At 44.6% G+C, this 15,824-nt stretch overlaps 4 protein-coding genes across 4 annotated transcripts; all 4 read left to right on the forward strand.

Moving 5' to 3' along the window:
* The first annotated feature begins 174 nt into the window (after positions 1-174).
* Positions 175-4,049, forward strand: LOC143522356 (zona pellucida sperm-binding protein 1-like). The gene is made up of 6 exons (XM_077016090.1): positions 175-357; positions 438-630; positions 699-846; positions 924-999; positions 3,678-3,862; positions 3,948-4,049. The coding sequence occupies exons 1-6, from the start codon at positions 228-230 to the stop codon at positions 4,047-4,049; spliced, it is 834 nt and encodes a 277-aa protein (XP_076872205.1). The 5' UTR covers positions 175-227.
* A 42-nt stretch (positions 4,050-4,091) lies between these two features.
* On the forward strand, positions 4,092-5,478 carry LOC143522357 (zona pellucida sperm-binding protein 4-like). The gene is made up of 5 exons (XM_077016091.1): positions 4,092-4,274; positions 4,355-4,547; positions 4,616-4,763; positions 4,841-4,920; positions 5,361-5,478. Exons 1-5 carry the CDS (start codon positions 4,145-4,147, stop codon positions 5,476-5,478), a joined length of 669 nt encoding a protein of 222 aa, XP_076872206.1. The 5' UTR covers positions 4,092-4,144.
* Positions 5,479-8,018: 2,540 nt separating this feature from the next.
* On the forward strand, positions 8,019-11,893 carry LOC143522358 (zona pellucida sperm-binding protein 1-like). The gene is made up of 6 exons (XM_077016092.1): positions 8,019-8,201; positions 8,282-8,474; positions 8,543-8,690; positions 8,768-8,843; positions 11,522-11,706; positions 11,792-11,893. Exons 1-6 carry the CDS (start codon positions 8,072-8,074, stop codon positions 11,891-11,893), a joined length of 834 nt encoding a protein of 277 aa, XP_076872207.1. The 5' UTR covers positions 8,019-8,071.
* Positions 11,894-11,935: 42 nt separating this feature from the next.
* LOC143522359 (zona pellucida sperm-binding protein 1-like) lies at positions 11,936-15,810 on the forward strand. The gene is made up of 6 exons (XM_077016093.1): positions 11,936-12,118; positions 12,199-12,391; positions 12,460-12,607; positions 12,685-12,760; positions 15,439-15,623; positions 15,709-15,810. The coding sequence occupies exons 1-6, from the start codon at positions 11,989-11,991 to the stop codon at positions 15,808-15,810; spliced, it is 834 nt and encodes a 277-aa protein (XP_076872208.1). The 5' UTR covers positions 11,936-11,988.
* Positions 15,811-15,824: the final 14 nt, after the last annotated feature.

Raw genomic sequence — 15,824 nt, forward strand, 5'->3', positions numbered from 1 at the left:
TGTACTACCTTGCGACCGCCTTCATTCCAGGAGCTGGGTGACTACTTGGTGTATGAGAACAAGATGACCTCTTCCTATGAAGTTGGATTCGGTCCCCTTGGAGCAATCACAAGAGACAGCTACTATGAGTGAGTTGACCATGATTGCATGGCACAGTTTCATGCAGGGTTTGTGCTCACTTTTGTATTCCTTGTGCAAGACTTTACTTCCAGTGTAGGTATTACGGTATGAGCGTTGCAACACTGCCTATTCAGCACTATGCCAACGAGCCCCCTCTACCTGTAGTTGCTCCTGGACCCCTCAGGGTAGAGCTAAGAATAGCTAATGGTCAGTGCACCACAAAGGGGTGTGTGGAAGGTGAGTATCGTCATTCTGGATGCTAGTATGAGCTTTGTTTATGAAGGGCTTCGAAAACCACTTTGCCTGTCTGCTGACAGCACGGGCAGCCTACACCTCCTACTACACGGATGCTGATTACCCTGTGACCAAGGTGCTGAGAGAGCCGGTCTATGTGGAAGTGCGTATCCTGGACAGGTCTGACCCCAATATTGTCCTGACCCTGGGACGCTGCTGGGCAACCTCTTCCCCTAACCCCTTCAGCCTTCCCGAGTGGGACCTTCTAGTGAATGGGTAGGTTGTAGAATTGCTTCCCACTAGTGTTCCAGTGCAGGCTGGTGTTGACCTGGTGTATTCCAAAGGTGCCCCTACAAGGATGACCGCTACCTGACTCAGTTGGTTCCAGTTGAGGGGTCGTCTGCAGTTCCGTTCCCTACCCATTACAAGCGCTTTGTCCTCAAGATGTTCACCTTTGTGGATCAAACCTCCATGGCTCCCTTGCACAACCAGGTAATGGCTTTAACCTTGTCCCAGCCATTTGTACAATGCCATGTCCGGCCCTTGCTTAGTTGTAACGTTGTTCCCAGGTCTATATCCACTGCAGTACAGCCGTGTGTCATCCAAGTGCAACAGACAGCTGTGAACCAAGCTGTGGCAGAGAAAGTGGGTAGAGTCCTCAGTGCAGGTCCCTTGTTTCCCATGTTGCTTATATGGTCTGAACCTTCTCCTTTGCTGCTCACCAGGGAGACATGCGCCAGAAGAATGGGAGGCTCCTCCTGAATCTGCTGTGGTGTCCAGTGGAAGAGTTGTCTTTACAGAAATGGCCTGAAGCTCACCACCTGAGATCAAACCCTAATGCAATAAAGGCTGTGTTCTCAAATGCTTGTTTGGGGGTGGTTATTGCTCTTGCATGTTCTACCTTAGATACTGGAGTGGGCATTCTTCCATACATTATTTAATAACTACATTGCTGGATTATCTAGCAAACAATGACACTTTGCAGGAGCTATGCAGTTGTGATGTGTATAAGGCACATGGATGTCATTAAAGAAATTGGGGAGGGCACTTTACTGGTAGTGTGTGGCACCATCCACTAGGTGTCACAGCCAAGCCAATGGCTCTCTGAAGTGGCAGGGGAGGTGTAAGTTCTCGCTACCTTGGATCCGTAAATGGGAGGAAGAAGGGTCAGAGGGTGTGGCTGATGGGAGCATATAGCCTTTTGACCTTGTGGTTGTGGTGTCCTTCAGGTCATACTCTTGCACTGTCTGTTTTTTAGAATGTCCTTTTTGCTTTATACTTTGCATCCTATATGATGGAAGCAATGTCATTCCCTAGCTCTGACATGCACTTGGAACAGCTGACGACCATAGAGGACAGGTTGATTTGAGGTACTAGAATGCAGTTCTCCATAACTGATCGATCAAAAGCCTGAACCCACTGGAGAAAGGGCAACCCAGGTTTTATGATCCATGAGAACCAGAGTTCCTTCACCATGAATTCATCTATCCAGATTTTACTGTTAAATGTTATTGCAGTCCAGAACTATACAGCTAAATATGAAGTGTACACAAGGCTATAATATTTTTGAACTGTAATATTTAGGCCATTTTTGCCAAACCAAGCACAATGTTATCAAGCAAATAAGTAATGTTATTTCCTCTTCTATCAACTATGAAAGCTGCATTCATAAATGATTAAATATTTAATTGCTATCTACATAAATCATGCTACCTTGTCATACTTCAATTATTGTACAGTAGAACCCCGGAACTCGACATTTTCGGAGTTCGAATTTTGAGAAAAGTTCGTCTCGGAGCATCGAACAAAACTTCGGAATCCGACCCGCCTCGCATAACTTTTGTAAACAACATACAGTTTGTGCTTCGGTCACATGCCGTTAGTTGGCCTTGTTGTTCAATGGGTTTTAAACAATTTTGAGGCTGTGCTCCAAGCGTTTGCTGTATTTTTGTTTTTTTGTACTGTTTTAGACAAAAACATGGGAGAAAAGCAGAAGCGGAAACGATAAGAACCAATAAAGTTGAAAAATGCCTTCGTGTGCCGGACTTAGCATTGGAATTCAACTTGATGGTTGAGAACAGATTAATCCGTTTTCAGTTATTTCTTATGGGGAAAATTCATTCGGAACTCGACTGCATCGCTTCTCGACGCTCCTTCCACAACGAATTAGCGTCGAGTTCTGGGGTTCTACTGTACTTGGATCCATTGTACCTAATGCTAATGTCTCAAAACGGCAGATATAGGCCGAAGCCATTCACAGGCAACAGTCATGACACTGACTGTGTAAAGGACATTACAGACGAGACTAACTGTGTAAAGGACATTAAATTAAGTTGCCGTATTGGAAATGAAAGATATTTAATCTAAATGAAAGTGCTTTTACCTTGATGTGTGAACACATAACATTACTACAACAGCCTACTTTCATCAACGCAGGTTGGCTAAGCTAAGGCCTGGCCAATACTATACACAATGTGAGAGATTATATACATGTAACATATACATGTTTTGTCCTCTGTGGTCTGTCAGTCAAACTCTCCACCCTACATTTTCTTAAAATGAAAAACCACACACTCTTTGAAACTCTTTGAGTCGCTGCTTAGCAAAAGTCCAAACCAATGAGAACCTTTCAGAATTTTATGAATAACATGATCAAAACAAAAACGGTAGGTGTCAGTGAGCCAATGTGCCAGCACTGTGAGTGTCCAAATGATTAAAATGTCACATGCATATCACACAACAGTCCTAAACATGTGTCCTAAACATGAGTGTTTAGTAGTCAGCACAGAGTTCATGATTGCACTCGGCTGGCAAATAATTAATAGCTAACAAAATAGGGGGAGGGCTTGGTAACAATTTTTAGCATAGGCAAAATAAAAAGATCACAGAGTGGGATAACAGTTACTTGCAGATCTCTGCAGTTCAGAGGCTATGGCAGGAGAGTTGGTCACTGTTGTGCTTGTGGGTCTTTGTGTCTCCTTGACTTGTTGCACTAGTGAAGCTGCATCTCAATGGAGTTTCCAAGATAATAAACAATTGGCCAGAAACTCTCAGCTCCTGCAGCACCATGTTCCTGAGGTACATGACCAACAGCAACAGATGACCAAAACTGTAGTTTCTGAGAAATGTAATGTAGATGGGTCTGTCAAGATTGCCTGTGGTGAGTCTGGCTTAAATGCTACCCACTGTGAAGCTATAAACTGCTGTTTTGATGGACAACGCTGCTACTATGGAAGAACAGGTAAGGGTTTGAATGTGTTTAGCCTTGCTACTTTTGAAACTGGGAGTTGAACCTGGCCTGCTTTTCTCCCTGATGTTGTCAGTGACTGTCCAGTGCACAAGAGATGGCCAGTTCATATTGGTGGTGGCCAAGGATACAACCCTGCCTAGGCTGAGCCTGGATTCAGTCAGCCTATTGGGAGAAAATGGACCCTGTGGGCCAATTGACTCCAATGCAGCTTTTGCTATCTACCAGTTTCCCGTTGCTGCCTGTGGTACCCGTGTGATGGTTAGTGCTTGGGGCTTCTACATTGGGTTAGATGTGGGCTGTGTTGGAATGTAATTGTACTACCTTGCGACCTCCTTCATTCCAGGAGCTGGGTGACTACTTGGTGTATGAGAACAAGATGACCTCTTCCTATGAAGTTGGATTCGGTCCCCTTGGAGCAATCACAAGAGACAGCTACTATGAGTGAGTTGACCATGATTGCATGGCACAGTTTCATGCAGGGTTTGTGCTCACTTTTGTATTCCTTGTGCAAGACTTTACTTCCAGTGTAGGTATTACGGTATGAGCGTTGCAACACTGCCTATTCAGCACTATGCCAACGAGCCCCCTCTACCTGTAGTTGCTCCTGGACCCCTCAGGGTAGAGCTAAGAATAGCTAATGGTCAGTGCACCACAAAGGGGTGTGTGGAAGGTGAGTATCGTCATTCTGGATGCTAGTATGAGCTTTGTTTATGAAGGGCTTCGAAAACCACTTTGCCTGTCTGCTGACAGCACGGGCAGCCTACACCTCCTACTACACGGATGCTGATTACCCTGTGACCAAGGTGCTGAGAGAGCCGGTCTATGTGGAAGTGCGTATCCTGGACAGGTCTGACCCCAATATTGTCCTGACCCTGGGACGCTGCTGGGCAACCTCTTCCCCTAACCCCTTCAGCCTTCCCGAGTGGGACCTTCTAGTGAATGGGTAGGTTGTAGAATTGCTTCCCACTAGTGTTCCAGTGCAGGCTGGTGTTGACCTGGTGTATTCCAAAGGTGCCCCTACAAGGATGACCGCTACCTGACTCAGTTGGTTCCAGTTGAGGGGTCGTCTGCAGTTCCGTTCCCTACCCATTACAAGCGCTTTGTCCTCAAGATGTTCACCTTTGTGGATCAAACCTCCATGGCTCCCTTGCACAACCAGGTAATGGCTTTAACCTTGTCCCAGCCATTTGTACAATGCCATGTCCGGCCCTTGCTTAGTTGTAACGTTGTTCCCAGGTCTATATCCACTGCAGTACAGCCGTGTGTCATCCAAGTGCAACAGACAGCTGTGAACCAAGCTGTGGCAGAGAAAGTGGGTAGAGTCCTCAGTGCAGGTCCCTTGTTTCCCATGTTGCTTATATGGTCTGAACCTTCTCCTTTGCTGCTCACCAGGGAGACATGCGCCAGAAGAATGGGAGGCTCCTCCTGAATCTGCTGTGGTGTCCAGTGGAAGAGTTGTCTTTACAGAAATGGCCTGAAGCTCACCACCTGAGATCAAACCCTAATGCAATAAAGGCTGTGTTCTCAAATGCTTGTTTGGGGGTGGTTATTGCTCTTGCATGTTCTACCTTAGATACTGGAGTGGGCATTCTTCCATACATTATTTAATAACTACATTGCTGGATTATCTAGCAAACAATGACACTTTGCAGGAGCTATGCAGTTGTGATGTGTATAAGGCACATGGATGTCATTAAAGAAATTGGGGAGGGCACTTTACTGGTAGTGTGTGGCACCATCCACTATGTGTACCTAGGTGTCACAGCCAAGCCAATGGCTCTCTGAAGTGGCAGGGGAGGTGTAAGTTCTCGCTACCTTGGATCCGTAAATGGGAGGAAGAAGGGTCAGAGGGTGTGGCTGATGGGAGCATATAGCCTTTTGACCTTGTGGTTGTGGTGTCCTTCAGGTCATACTCTTGCACTGTCTGTTTTTTAGAATGTCCTTTTTGCTTTATACTTTGCATCCTATATGATGGAAGCAATGTCATTCCCTAGCTCTGACATGCACTTGGAACAGCTGACGACCATAGAGGACAGGTTGATTTGAGGTACTAGAATGCAGTTCTCCATAACTGATCGATCAAAAGCCTGAACCCACTGGAGAAAGGGCAACCCAGGTTTTATGATCCATGAGAACCAGAGTTCCTTCACCATGAATTCATCTATCCAGATTTTACTGTTAAATGTTATCGCAGTCCAGAACTATACAGCTAAATATGAAGTGTACACAAGGCTATAATATTTTTGAACTGTAATATTTAGGCCATTTTTGCCAAACCAAGCACAATGTTATCAAGCAAATAAGTAATGTTATTTCCTCTTCTATCAACTATGAAAGCTGCATTCATAAATGATTAAATATTTAATTGCTATCTACATAAATCATGCTACCTTGTCATACTTCAATTATTGTACAGTAGAACCCCGGAACTCGACATTTTCGGAGTTCGAATTTTGAGAAAAGTTCGTCTCGGAGCATCGAACAAAACTTCGGAATCCGACCCGCCTCGCATAACTTTTGTAAACAACATACAGTTTGTGCTTCGGTCACATGCCGTTAGTTGGCCTTGTTGTTCAATGGGTTTTAAACCATTTTGAGGCTGTGCTCCAAGTGTTTGCTGTATTTTTGTTTTTTTGTACTGTTTTAGACAAAAACATGGGAGAAAAGCAGAAGCGGAAACGATAAGAACCAATAAAGTTGAAAAATGCCTTCGTGTGCCGGACTTAGCATTGGAATTCAACTTGATGGTTGAGAACAGATTAATCCGTTTTCAGTTATTTCTTATGGGGAAAATTCATTCGGAACTCGACTGCATCGCTTCTTGACGCTCCTTCCACAACGAATTAGCGTCGAGTTCTGGGGTTCTACTGTACTTGGATCCATTGTACCTAATGCTAATGTCTCAAAACGGCAGATATAGGCCGAAGCCATTCACAGGCAACAGTCATGACACTGACTGTGTAAAGGACATTACAGACGAGACTAACTGTGTAAAGGACATTAAATTAAGTTGCCGTAATGGAAATTAAAGATATTTAATCTAAATGAAAGTGCTTTTACCTTGATGTGTGAACACATAACATTACTACAACAGCCTACTTTCATCAACGCAGGTTGGCTAAGCTAAGGCCTGGCCAATACTATACACAATGTGAGAGATTATATACATGTAACATATACACGTTTTGTCCTCTGTGGTCTGTCAGTCAAACTCTCCACCCTACATTTTCTTAAAATGAAAAACCACACACTCTTTGAAACTCTTTGAGTCGCTGCTTAGCAAAAGTCCAAACCAATGAGAACCTTTCAGAATTTTATGAATAACATGATCAAAACAAAAACGGTAGGTGTCAGTGAGCCAATGTGCCAGCACTGTGAGTGTCCAAATGATTAAAATGTCACATGCATATCACACAACAGTCCTAAACATGTGTCCTAAACATGAGTGTTTAGTAGTCAGCACAGAGTTCATGATTGCACTCGGCTGGCAAATAATTAATAGCTAACAAAATAGGGGGAGGGCTTGGTAACAAGTTTTAGCATAGGCAAAATAAAAAGATCACAGAGTGGGATAACAGTTACTTGCAGATCTCTGCAGTTCAGAGGCTATGGCAGGAGAGTTGGTCACTGTTGTGCTTGTGGGTCTTTGTGTCTCCTTGACTTGTTGCACTAGTGAAGCTGCATCTCAATGGAGTTTCCAAGATAATAAACAATTGGCCAGAAACTCTCAGCTCCTGCAGCACCATGTTCCTGAGGTACATGACCAACAGCAACAGATGACCAAAACTGTAGTTTCTGAGAAATGTAATGTAGATGGGTCTGTCAAGATTGCCTGTGGTGAGTCTGGCTTAAATGCTACCCACTGTGAAGCTATAAACTGCTGTTTTGATGGACAACGCTGCTACTATGGAAGAACAGGTAAGGGTTTGAATGTGTTTAGCCTTGCTACTTTTGAAACTGGGAGTTGAACCTGGCCTGCTTTTCTCCCTGATGTTGTCAGTGACTGTCCAGTGCACAAGAGATGGCCAGTTCATATTGGTGGTGGCCAAGGATACAACCCTGCCTAGGCTGAGCCTGGATTCAGTCAGCCTATTGGGAGAAAATGGACCCTGTGGGCCAATTGACTCCAATGCAGCTTTTGCTATCTACCAGTTTCCCGTTGCTGCCTGTGGTACCCGTGTGATGGTTAGTGCTTGGGGCTTCTACATTGGGTTAGATGTGGGCTGTGTTGGAATGTAATTGTACTACCTTGCGACCGCCTTCATTCCAGGAGCTGGGTGACTACTTGGTGTATGAGAACAAGATGACCTCTTCCTATGAAGTTGGATTCGGTCCCCTTGGAGCAATCACAAGAGACAGCTACTATGAGTGAGTTGACCATGATTGCATGGCACAGTTTCATGCAGGGTTTGTGCTCACTTTTGTATTCCTTGTGCAAGACTTTACTTCCAGTGTAGGTATTACGGTATGAGCGTTGCAACACTGCCTATTCAGCACTATGCCAACGAGCCCCCTCTACCTGTAGTTGCTCCTGGACCCCTCAGGGTAGAGCTAAGAATAGCTAATGGTCAGTGCACCACAAAGGGGTGTGTGGAAGGTGAGTATCGTCATTCTGGATGCTAGTATGAGCTTTGTTTATGAAGGGCTTCGAAAACCACTTTGCCTGTCTGCTGACAGCACGGGCAGCCTACACCTCCTACTACACGGATGCTGATTACCCTGTGACCAAGGTGCTGAGAGAGCCGGTCTATGTGGAAGTGCGTATCCTGGACAGGTCTGACCCCAATATTGTCCTGACCCTGGGACGCTGCTGGGCAACCTCTTCCCCTAACCCCTTCAGCCTTCCCGAGTGGGACCTTCTAGTGAATGGGTAGGTTGTAGAATTGCTTCCCACTAGTGTTCCAGTGCAGGCTGGTGTTGACCTGGTGTATTCCAAAGGTGCCCCTACAAGGATGACCGCTACCTGACTCAGTTGGTTCCAGTTGAGGGGTCGTCTGCAGTTCCGTTCCCTACCCATTACAAGCGCTTTGTCCTCAAGATGTTCACCTTTGTGGATCAAACCTCCATGGCTCCCTTGCACAACCAGGTAATGGCTTTAACCTTGTCCCAGCCATTTGTACAATGCCATGTCCGGCCCTTGCTTAGTTGTAACGTTGTTCCCAGGTCTATATCCACTGCAGTACAGCCGTGTGTCATCCAAGTGCAACAGACAGCTGTGAACCAAGCTGTGGCAGAGAAAGTGGGTAGAGTCCTCAGTGCAGGTCCCTTGTTTCCCATGTTGCTTATATGGTCTGAACCTTCTCCTTTGCTGCTCACCAGGGAGACATGCGCCAGAAGAATGGGAGGCTCCTCCTGAATCTGCTGTGGTGTCCAGTGGAAGAGTTGTCTTTACAGAAATGGCCTGAAGCTCACCACCTGAGATCAAACCCTAATGCAATAAAGGCTGTGTTCTCAAATGCTTGTTTGGGGGTGGTTATTGCTCTTGCATGTTCTACCTTAGATACTGGAGTGGGCATTCTTCCATACATTATTTAATAACTACATTGCTGGATTATCTAGCAAACAATGACACTTTGCAGGAGCTATGCAGTTGTGATGTGTATAAGGCACATGGATGTCATTAAAGAAATTGGGGAGGGCACTTTACTGGTAGTGTGTGGCACCATCCACTAGGTGTCACAGCCAAGCCAATGGCTCTCTGAAGTGGCAGGGGAGGTGTAAGTTCTCGCTACCTTGGATCCGTAAATGGGAGGAAGAAGGGTCAGAGGGTGTGGCTGATGGGAGCATATAGCCTTTTGACCTTGTGGTTGTGGTGTCCTTCAGGTCATACTCTTGCACTGTCTGTTTTTTAGAATGTCCTTTTTGCTTTATACTTTGCATCCTATATGATGGAAGCAATGTCATTCCCTAGCTCTGACATGCACTTGGAACAGCTGACGACCATAGAGGACAGGTTGATTTGAGGTACTAGAATGCAGTTCTCCATAACTGATCGATCAAAAGCCTGAACCCACTGGAGAAAGGGCAACCCAGGTTTTATGATCCATGAGAACCAGAGTTCCTTCACCATGAATTCATCTATCCAGATTTTACTGTTAAATGTTATTGCAGTCCAGAACTATACAGCTAAATATGAAGTGTACACAAGGCTATAATATTTTTGAACTGTAATATTTAGGCCATTTTTGCCAAACCAAGCACAATGTTATCAAGCAAATAAGTAATGTTATTTCCTCTTCTATCAACTATGAAAGCTGCATTCATAAATGATTAAATATTTAATTGCTATCTACATAAATCATGCTACCTTGTCATACTTCAATTATTGTACAGTAGAACCCCGGAACTCGACATTTTCGGAGTTCGAATTTTGAGAAAAGTTCGTCTCGGAGCATCGAACAAAACTTCGGAATCCGACCCGCCTCGCATAACTTTTGTAAACAACATACAGTTTGTGCTTCGGTCACATGCCGTTAGTTGGCCTTGTTGTTCAATGGGTTTTAAACCATTTTGAGGCTGTGCTCCAAGCGTTTGCTGTATTTTTGTTTTTTTGTACTGTTTTAGACAAAAACATGGGAGAAAAGCAGAAGCGGAAACGATAAGAACCAATAAAGTTGAAAAATGCCTTCGTGTGCCGGACTTAGCATTGGAATTCAACTTGATGGTTGAGAACAGATTAATCCGTTTTCAGTTATTTCTTATGGGGAAAATTCATTCGGAACTCGACTGCATCGCTTCTCGACGCTCCTTCCACAACGAATTAGCGTCGAGTTCTGGGGTTCTACTGTACTTGGATCCATTGTACCTAATGCTAATGTCTCAAAACGGCAGATATAGGCCGAAGCCATTCACAGGCAACAGTCATGACACTGACTGTGTAAAGGACATTACAGACGAGACTAACTGTGTAAAGGACATTAAATTAAGTTGCCGTATTGGAAATGAAAGATATTTAATCTAAATGAAAGTGCTTTTACCTTGATGTGTGAACACATAACATTACTACAACAGCCTACTTTCATCAACGCAGGTTGGCTAAGCTAAGGCCTGGCCAATACTATACACAATGTGAGAGATTATATACATGTAACATATACATGTTTTGTCCTCTGTGGTCTGTCAGTCAAACTCTCCACCCTACATTTTCTTAAAATGAAAAACCACACACTCTTTGAAACTCTTTGAGTCGCTGCTTAGCAAAAGTCCAAACCAATGAGAACCTTTCAGAATTTTATGAATAACATGATCAAAACAAAAACGGTAGGTGTCAGTGAGCCAATGTGCCAGCACTGTGAGTGTCCAAATGATTAAAATGTCACATGCATATCACACAACAGTCCTAAACATGTGTCCTAAACATGAGTGTTTAGTAGTCAGCACAGAGTTCATGATTGCACTCGGCTGGCAAATAATTAATAGCTAACAAAATAGGGGGAGGGCTTGGTAACAATTTTTAGCATAGGCAAAATAAAAAGATCACAGAGTGGGATAACAGTTACTTGCAGATCTCTGCAGTTCAGAGGCTATGGCAGGAGAGTTGGTCACTGTTGTGCTTGTGGGTCTTTGTGTCTCCTTGACTTGTTGCACTAGTGAAGCTGCATCTCAATGGAGTTTCCAAGATAATAAACAATTGGCCAGAAACTCTCAGCTCCTGCAGCACCATGTTCCTGAGGTACATGACCAACAGCAACAGATGACCAAAACTGTAGTTTCTGAGAAATGTAATGTAGATGGGTCTGTCAAGATTGCCTGTGGTGAGTCTGGCTTAAATGCTACCCACTGTGAAGCTATAAACTGCTGTTTTGATGGACAACGCTGCTACTATGGAAGAACAGGTAAGGGTTTGAATGTGTTTAGCCTTGCTACTTTTGAAACTGGGAGTTGAACCTGGCCTGCTTTTCTCCCTGATGTTGTCAGTGACTGTCCAGTGCACAAGAGATGGCCAGTTCATATTGGTGGTGGCCAAGGATACAACCCTGCCTAGGCTGAGCCTGGATTCAGTCAGCCTATTGGGAGAAAATGGACCCTGTGGGCCAATTGACTCCAATGCAGCTTTTGCTATCTACCAGTTTCCCGTTGCTGCCTGTGGTACCCGTGTGATGGTTAGTGCTTGGGGCTTCTACATTGGGTTAGATGTGGGCTGTGTTGGAATGTAATTGTACTACCTTGCGACCTCCTTCATTCCAGGAGCTGGGTGACTACTTGGTGTATGAGAACAAGATGACCTCTTCCTATGAAGTTGGATTCGGTCCCCTTGGAGCAATCACAAGAGACAGCTACTATGAGTGAGTTGACCATGATTGCATGGCACAGTTTCATGCAGGGTTTGTGCTCACTTTTGTATTCCTTGTGCAAGACTTTACTTCCAGTGTAGGTATTACGGTATGAGCGTTGCAACACTGCCTATTCAGCACTATGCCAACGAGCCCCCTCTACCTGTAGTTGCTCCTGGACCCCTCAGGGTAGAGCTAAGAATAGCTAATGGTCAGTGCACCACAAAGGGGTGTGTGGAAGGTGAGTATCGTCATTCTGGATGCTAGTATGAGCTTTGTTTATGAAGGGCTTCGAAAACCACTTTGCCTGTCTGCTGACAGCACGGGCAGCCTACACCTCCTACTACACGGATGCTGATTACCCTGTGACCAAGGTGCTGAGAGAGCCGGTCTATGTGGAAGTGCGTATCCTGGACAGGTCTGACCCCAATATTGTCCTGACCCTGGGACGCTGCTGGGCAACCTCTTCCCCTAACCCCTTCAGCCTTCCCGAGTGGGACCTTCTAGTGAATGGGTAGGTTGTAGAATTGCTTCCCACTAGTGTTCCAGTGCAGGCTGGTGTTGACCTGGTGTATTCCAAAGGTGCCCCTACAAGGATGACCGCTACCTGACTCAGTTGGTTCCAGTTGAGGGGTCGTCTGCAGTTCCGTTCCCTACCCATTACAAGCGCTTTGTCCTCAAGATGTTCACCTTTGTGGATCAAACCTCCATGGCTCCCTTGCACAACCAGGTAATGGCTTTAACCTTGTCCCAGCCATTTGTACAATGCCATGTCCGGCCCTTGCTTAGTTGTAACGTTGTTCCCAGGTCTATATCCACTGCAGTACAGCCGTGTGTCATCCAAGTGCAACAGACAGCTGTGAACCAAGCTGTGGCAGAGAAAGTGGGTAGAGTCCTCAGTGCAGGTCCCTTGTTTCCCATGTTGCTTATATGGTCTGAACCTTCTCCTTTGCTGCTCACCAGGGAGACATGCGCCAGAAGAATGGGAGGCTCCTCCTGAATCTGCTGTGGTGTCCAGTGGAAGAGTTGTCTTTACAGAAATGGCCTGAAGCTCACCACCTGAGATCAAACCCTAATGCAATAAAGGCTGTGTTCTCAAATGCTTGTTTGGGGGTGGTTATTGCTCTTGCATGTTCTACCTTAGATACTGGAGTGGGCATTCTTCCATACATTATTTAATAACTACATTGCTGGATTATCTAGCAAACAATGACACTTTGCAGGAGCTATGCAGTTGTGATGTGTATAAGGCACATGGATGTCATTAAAGAAATTGGGGAGGGCACTTTACTGGTAGTGTGTGGCACCATCCACTAGGTGTCACAGCCAAGCCAATGGCTCTCTGAAGTGGCAGGGGAGGTGTAAGTTCTCGCTACCTTGGATCCGTAAATGGGAGGAAGAAGGGTCAGAGGGTGTGGCTGATGGGAGCATATAGCCTTTTGACCTTGTGGTTGTGGTGTCCTTCAGGTCATACTCTTGCACTGTCTGTTTTTTAGAATGTCCTTTTTGCTTTATACTTTGCATCCTATATGATGGAAGCAATGTCATTCCCTAGCTCTGACATGCACTTGGAACAGCTGACGACCATAGAGGACAGGTTGATTTGAGGTACTAGAATGCAGTTCTCCATAACTGATCGATCAAAAGCCTGAACCCACTGGAGAAAGGGCAACCCAGGTTTTATGATCCATGAGAACCAGAGTTCCTTCACCATGAATTCATCTATCCAGATTTTACTGTTAAATGTTATCGCAGTCCAGAACTATACAGCTAAATATGAAGTGTACACAAGGCTATAATATTTTTGAACTGTAATATTTAGGCCATTTTTGCCAAACCAAGCACAATGTTATCAAGCAAATAAGTAATGTTATTTCCTCTTCTATCAACTATGAAAGCTGCATTCATAAATGATTAAATATTTAATTGCTATCTACATAAATCATGCTACCTTGTCATACTTCAATTATTGTACAGTAGAACCCCGGAACTCGACATTTTCGGAGTTCGAATTTTGAGAAAAGTTCGTCTCGGAGCATCGAACAAAACTTCGGAATCCGACCCGCCTCGCATAACTTTTGTAAACAACATACAGTTTGTGCTTCGGTCACATGCCGTTAGTTGGCCTTGTTGTTCAATGGGTTTTAAACCATTTTGAGGCTGTGCTCCAAGCGTTTGCTGTATTTTTGTTTTTTTGTACTGTTTTAGACAAAAACATGGGAGAAAAGCAGAAGCGGAAACGATAAGAACCAATAAAGTTGAAAAATGCCTTAGTGTGCCGGACTTAGCATTGGAATTCAACTTGATGGTTGAGAACAGATTAATCCGTTTTCAGTTATTTCTTATGGGGAAAATTCATTCGGAAGTCGACTGCATCGCTTCTCGACGCTCCTTCCACAACGAATTAGCGTCGAGTTCTGGGGTTCTACTGTACTTGGATCCATTGTACCTAATGCTAATGTCTCAAAACGGCAGATAAAGGCCGAAGCCATTCACAGGCAACAGTCATGACACTGACTGTGTAAAGGACATTACAGACGAGACTAACTGTGTAAAGGACATTAAATTAAGTTGCCGTAATGGAAATTAAAGATATTTAATCTAAATGAAAGTGCTTTTACCTTGATGTGTGAACACATAACATTACTACAACAGCCTACTTTCATCAACGCAGGTTGGCTAAGCTAAGGCCTGGCCAATACTATACACAATGTGAGAGATTATATACATGTAACATATACATGTTTTGTCCTCTGTGGTCTGTCAGTCAAACTCTCCACCCTACATTTTCTTAAAATGAAAAACCACACACTCTTTGAAACTCTTTGAGTCGCTGCTTAGCAAAAGTCCAAACCAATGAGAACCTTTCAGAATTTTATGAATAACATGATCAAAACAAAAACGGTAGGTGTCAGTGAGCCAATGTGCCAGCACTGTGAGTGTCCAAATGATTAAAATGTCACATGCATATCACACAACAGTCCTAAACATGTGTCCTAAACATGAGTGTTTAGTAGTCAGCACAGAGTTCATGATTGCACTCGGCTGGCAAATAATTAATAGCTAACAAAATAGGGGGAGGGCTTGGTAACAATTTTTAGCATAGGCAAAATAAAAAGATCACAGAGTGGGATAACAGTTACTTGCAGATCTCTGCAGTTCAGAGGCTATGGCAGGAGAGTTGGTCACTGTTGTGCTTGTGGGTCTTTGTGTCTCCTTGACTTGTTGCACTAGTGAAGCTGCATCTCAATGGAGTTTCCAAGATAATAAACAATTGGCCAGAAACTCTCAGCTCCTGCAGCACCATGTTCCTGAGGTACATGACCAACAGCAACAGATGACCAAAACTGTAGTTTCTGAGAAATGTAATGTAGATGGGTCTGTCAAGATTGCCTGTGGTGAGTCTGGCTTAAATGCTACCCACTGTGAAGCTATAAACTGCTGTTTTGATGGACAACGCTGCTACTATGGAAGAACAGGTAAGGGTTTGAATGTGTTTAGCCTTGCTACTTTTGAAACTGGGAGTTGAACCTGGCCTGCTTTTCTCCCTGATGTTGTCAGTGACTGTCCAGTGCACAAGAGATGGCCAGTTCATATTGGTGGTGGCCAAGGATACAACCCTGCCTAGGCTGAGCCTGGATTCAGTCAGCCTATTGGGAGAAAATGGACCCTGTGGGCCAATTGACTCCAATGCAGCTTTTGCTATCTACCAGTTTCCCGTTGCTGCCTGTGGTACCCGTGTGATGGTTAGTGCTTGGGGCTTCTACATTGGGTTAGATGTGGGCTGTGTTGGAATGTAATTGTACTACCTTGCGACCTCCTTCATTCCAGGAGCTGGGTGACTACTTGGTGTATGAGAACAAGATGACCTCTTCCTATGAAGTTGGATTCGGTCCCCTTGGAGCAATCACAAGAGACAGCTACTATGAGTGAGTTGACCATGATTG

Source organism: Brachyhypopomus gauderio, chromosome 9 (assembly GCF_052324685.1).
Source record: "Brachyhypopomus gauderio isolate BG-103 chromosome 9, BGAUD_0.2, whole genome shotgun sequence".
Taxonomy (NCBI): domain Eukaryota; kingdom Metazoa; phylum Chordata; class Actinopteri; order Gymnotiformes; family Hypopomidae; genus Brachyhypopomus; species Brachyhypopomus gauderio.

Excerpts from the sequence above, each read along its gene's own strand:
- LOC143522356 (XM_077016090.1), top strand. The coding sequence starts at position 228 with ATGAGCGTTGCAACACTGCCTATTCAGCACTATGCCAACGAGCCCCCT. Across the intron at positions 631-698 it reads TGGGACCTTCTAGTGAATGG|GTGCCCCTACAAGGATGACC; the intron begins GTAGGTTGTAGA and ends TGTATTCCAAAG. Across the intron at positions 1,000-3,677 it reads ACCAAGCTGTGGCAGAGAAA|TGACTGTCCAGTGCACAAGA; the intron begins GTGGGTAGAGTC and ends TGATGTTGTCAG.
- LOC143522357 (XM_077016091.1), top strand. The coding sequence starts at position 4,145 with ATGAGCGTTGCAACACTGCCTATTCAGCACTATGCCAACGAGCCCCCT. Across the intron at positions 4,764-4,840 it reads TGGCTCCCTTGCACAACCAG|GTCTATATCCACTGCAGTAC; the intron begins GTAATGGCTTTA and ends CGTTGTTCCCAG. Across the intron at positions 4,921-5,360 it reads AGCTGTGGCAGAGAAAGTGG|GTGTCACAGCCAAGCCAATG; the intron begins GTAGAGTCCTCA and ends ATGTGTACCTAG.
- LOC143522358 (XM_077016092.1), top strand. The coding sequence starts at position 8,072 with ATGAGCGTTGCAACACTGCCTATTCAGCACTATGCCAACGAGCCCCCT. Across the intron at positions 8,202-8,281 it reads CACAAAGGGGTGTGTGGAAG|CACGGGCAGCCTACACCTCC; the intron begins GTGAGTATCGTC and ends GTCTGCTGACAG. Across the intron at positions 8,691-8,767 it reads TGGCTCCCTTGCACAACCAG|GTCTATATCCACTGCAGTAC; the intron begins GTAATGGCTTTA and ends CGTTGTTCCCAG.
- LOC143522359 (XM_077016093.1), top strand. The coding sequence starts at position 11,989 with ATGAGCGTTGCAACACTGCCTATTCAGCACTATGCCAACGAGCCCCCT. Across the intron at positions 12,761-15,438 it reads ACCAAGCTGTGGCAGAGAAA|TGACTGTCCAGTGCACAAGA; the intron begins GTGGGTAGAGTC and ends TGATGTTGTCAG. Across the intron at positions 15,624-15,708 it reads CCTGTGGTACCCGTGTGATG|GAGCTGGGTGACTACTTGGT; the intron begins GTTAGTGCTTGG and ends CCTTCATTCCAG.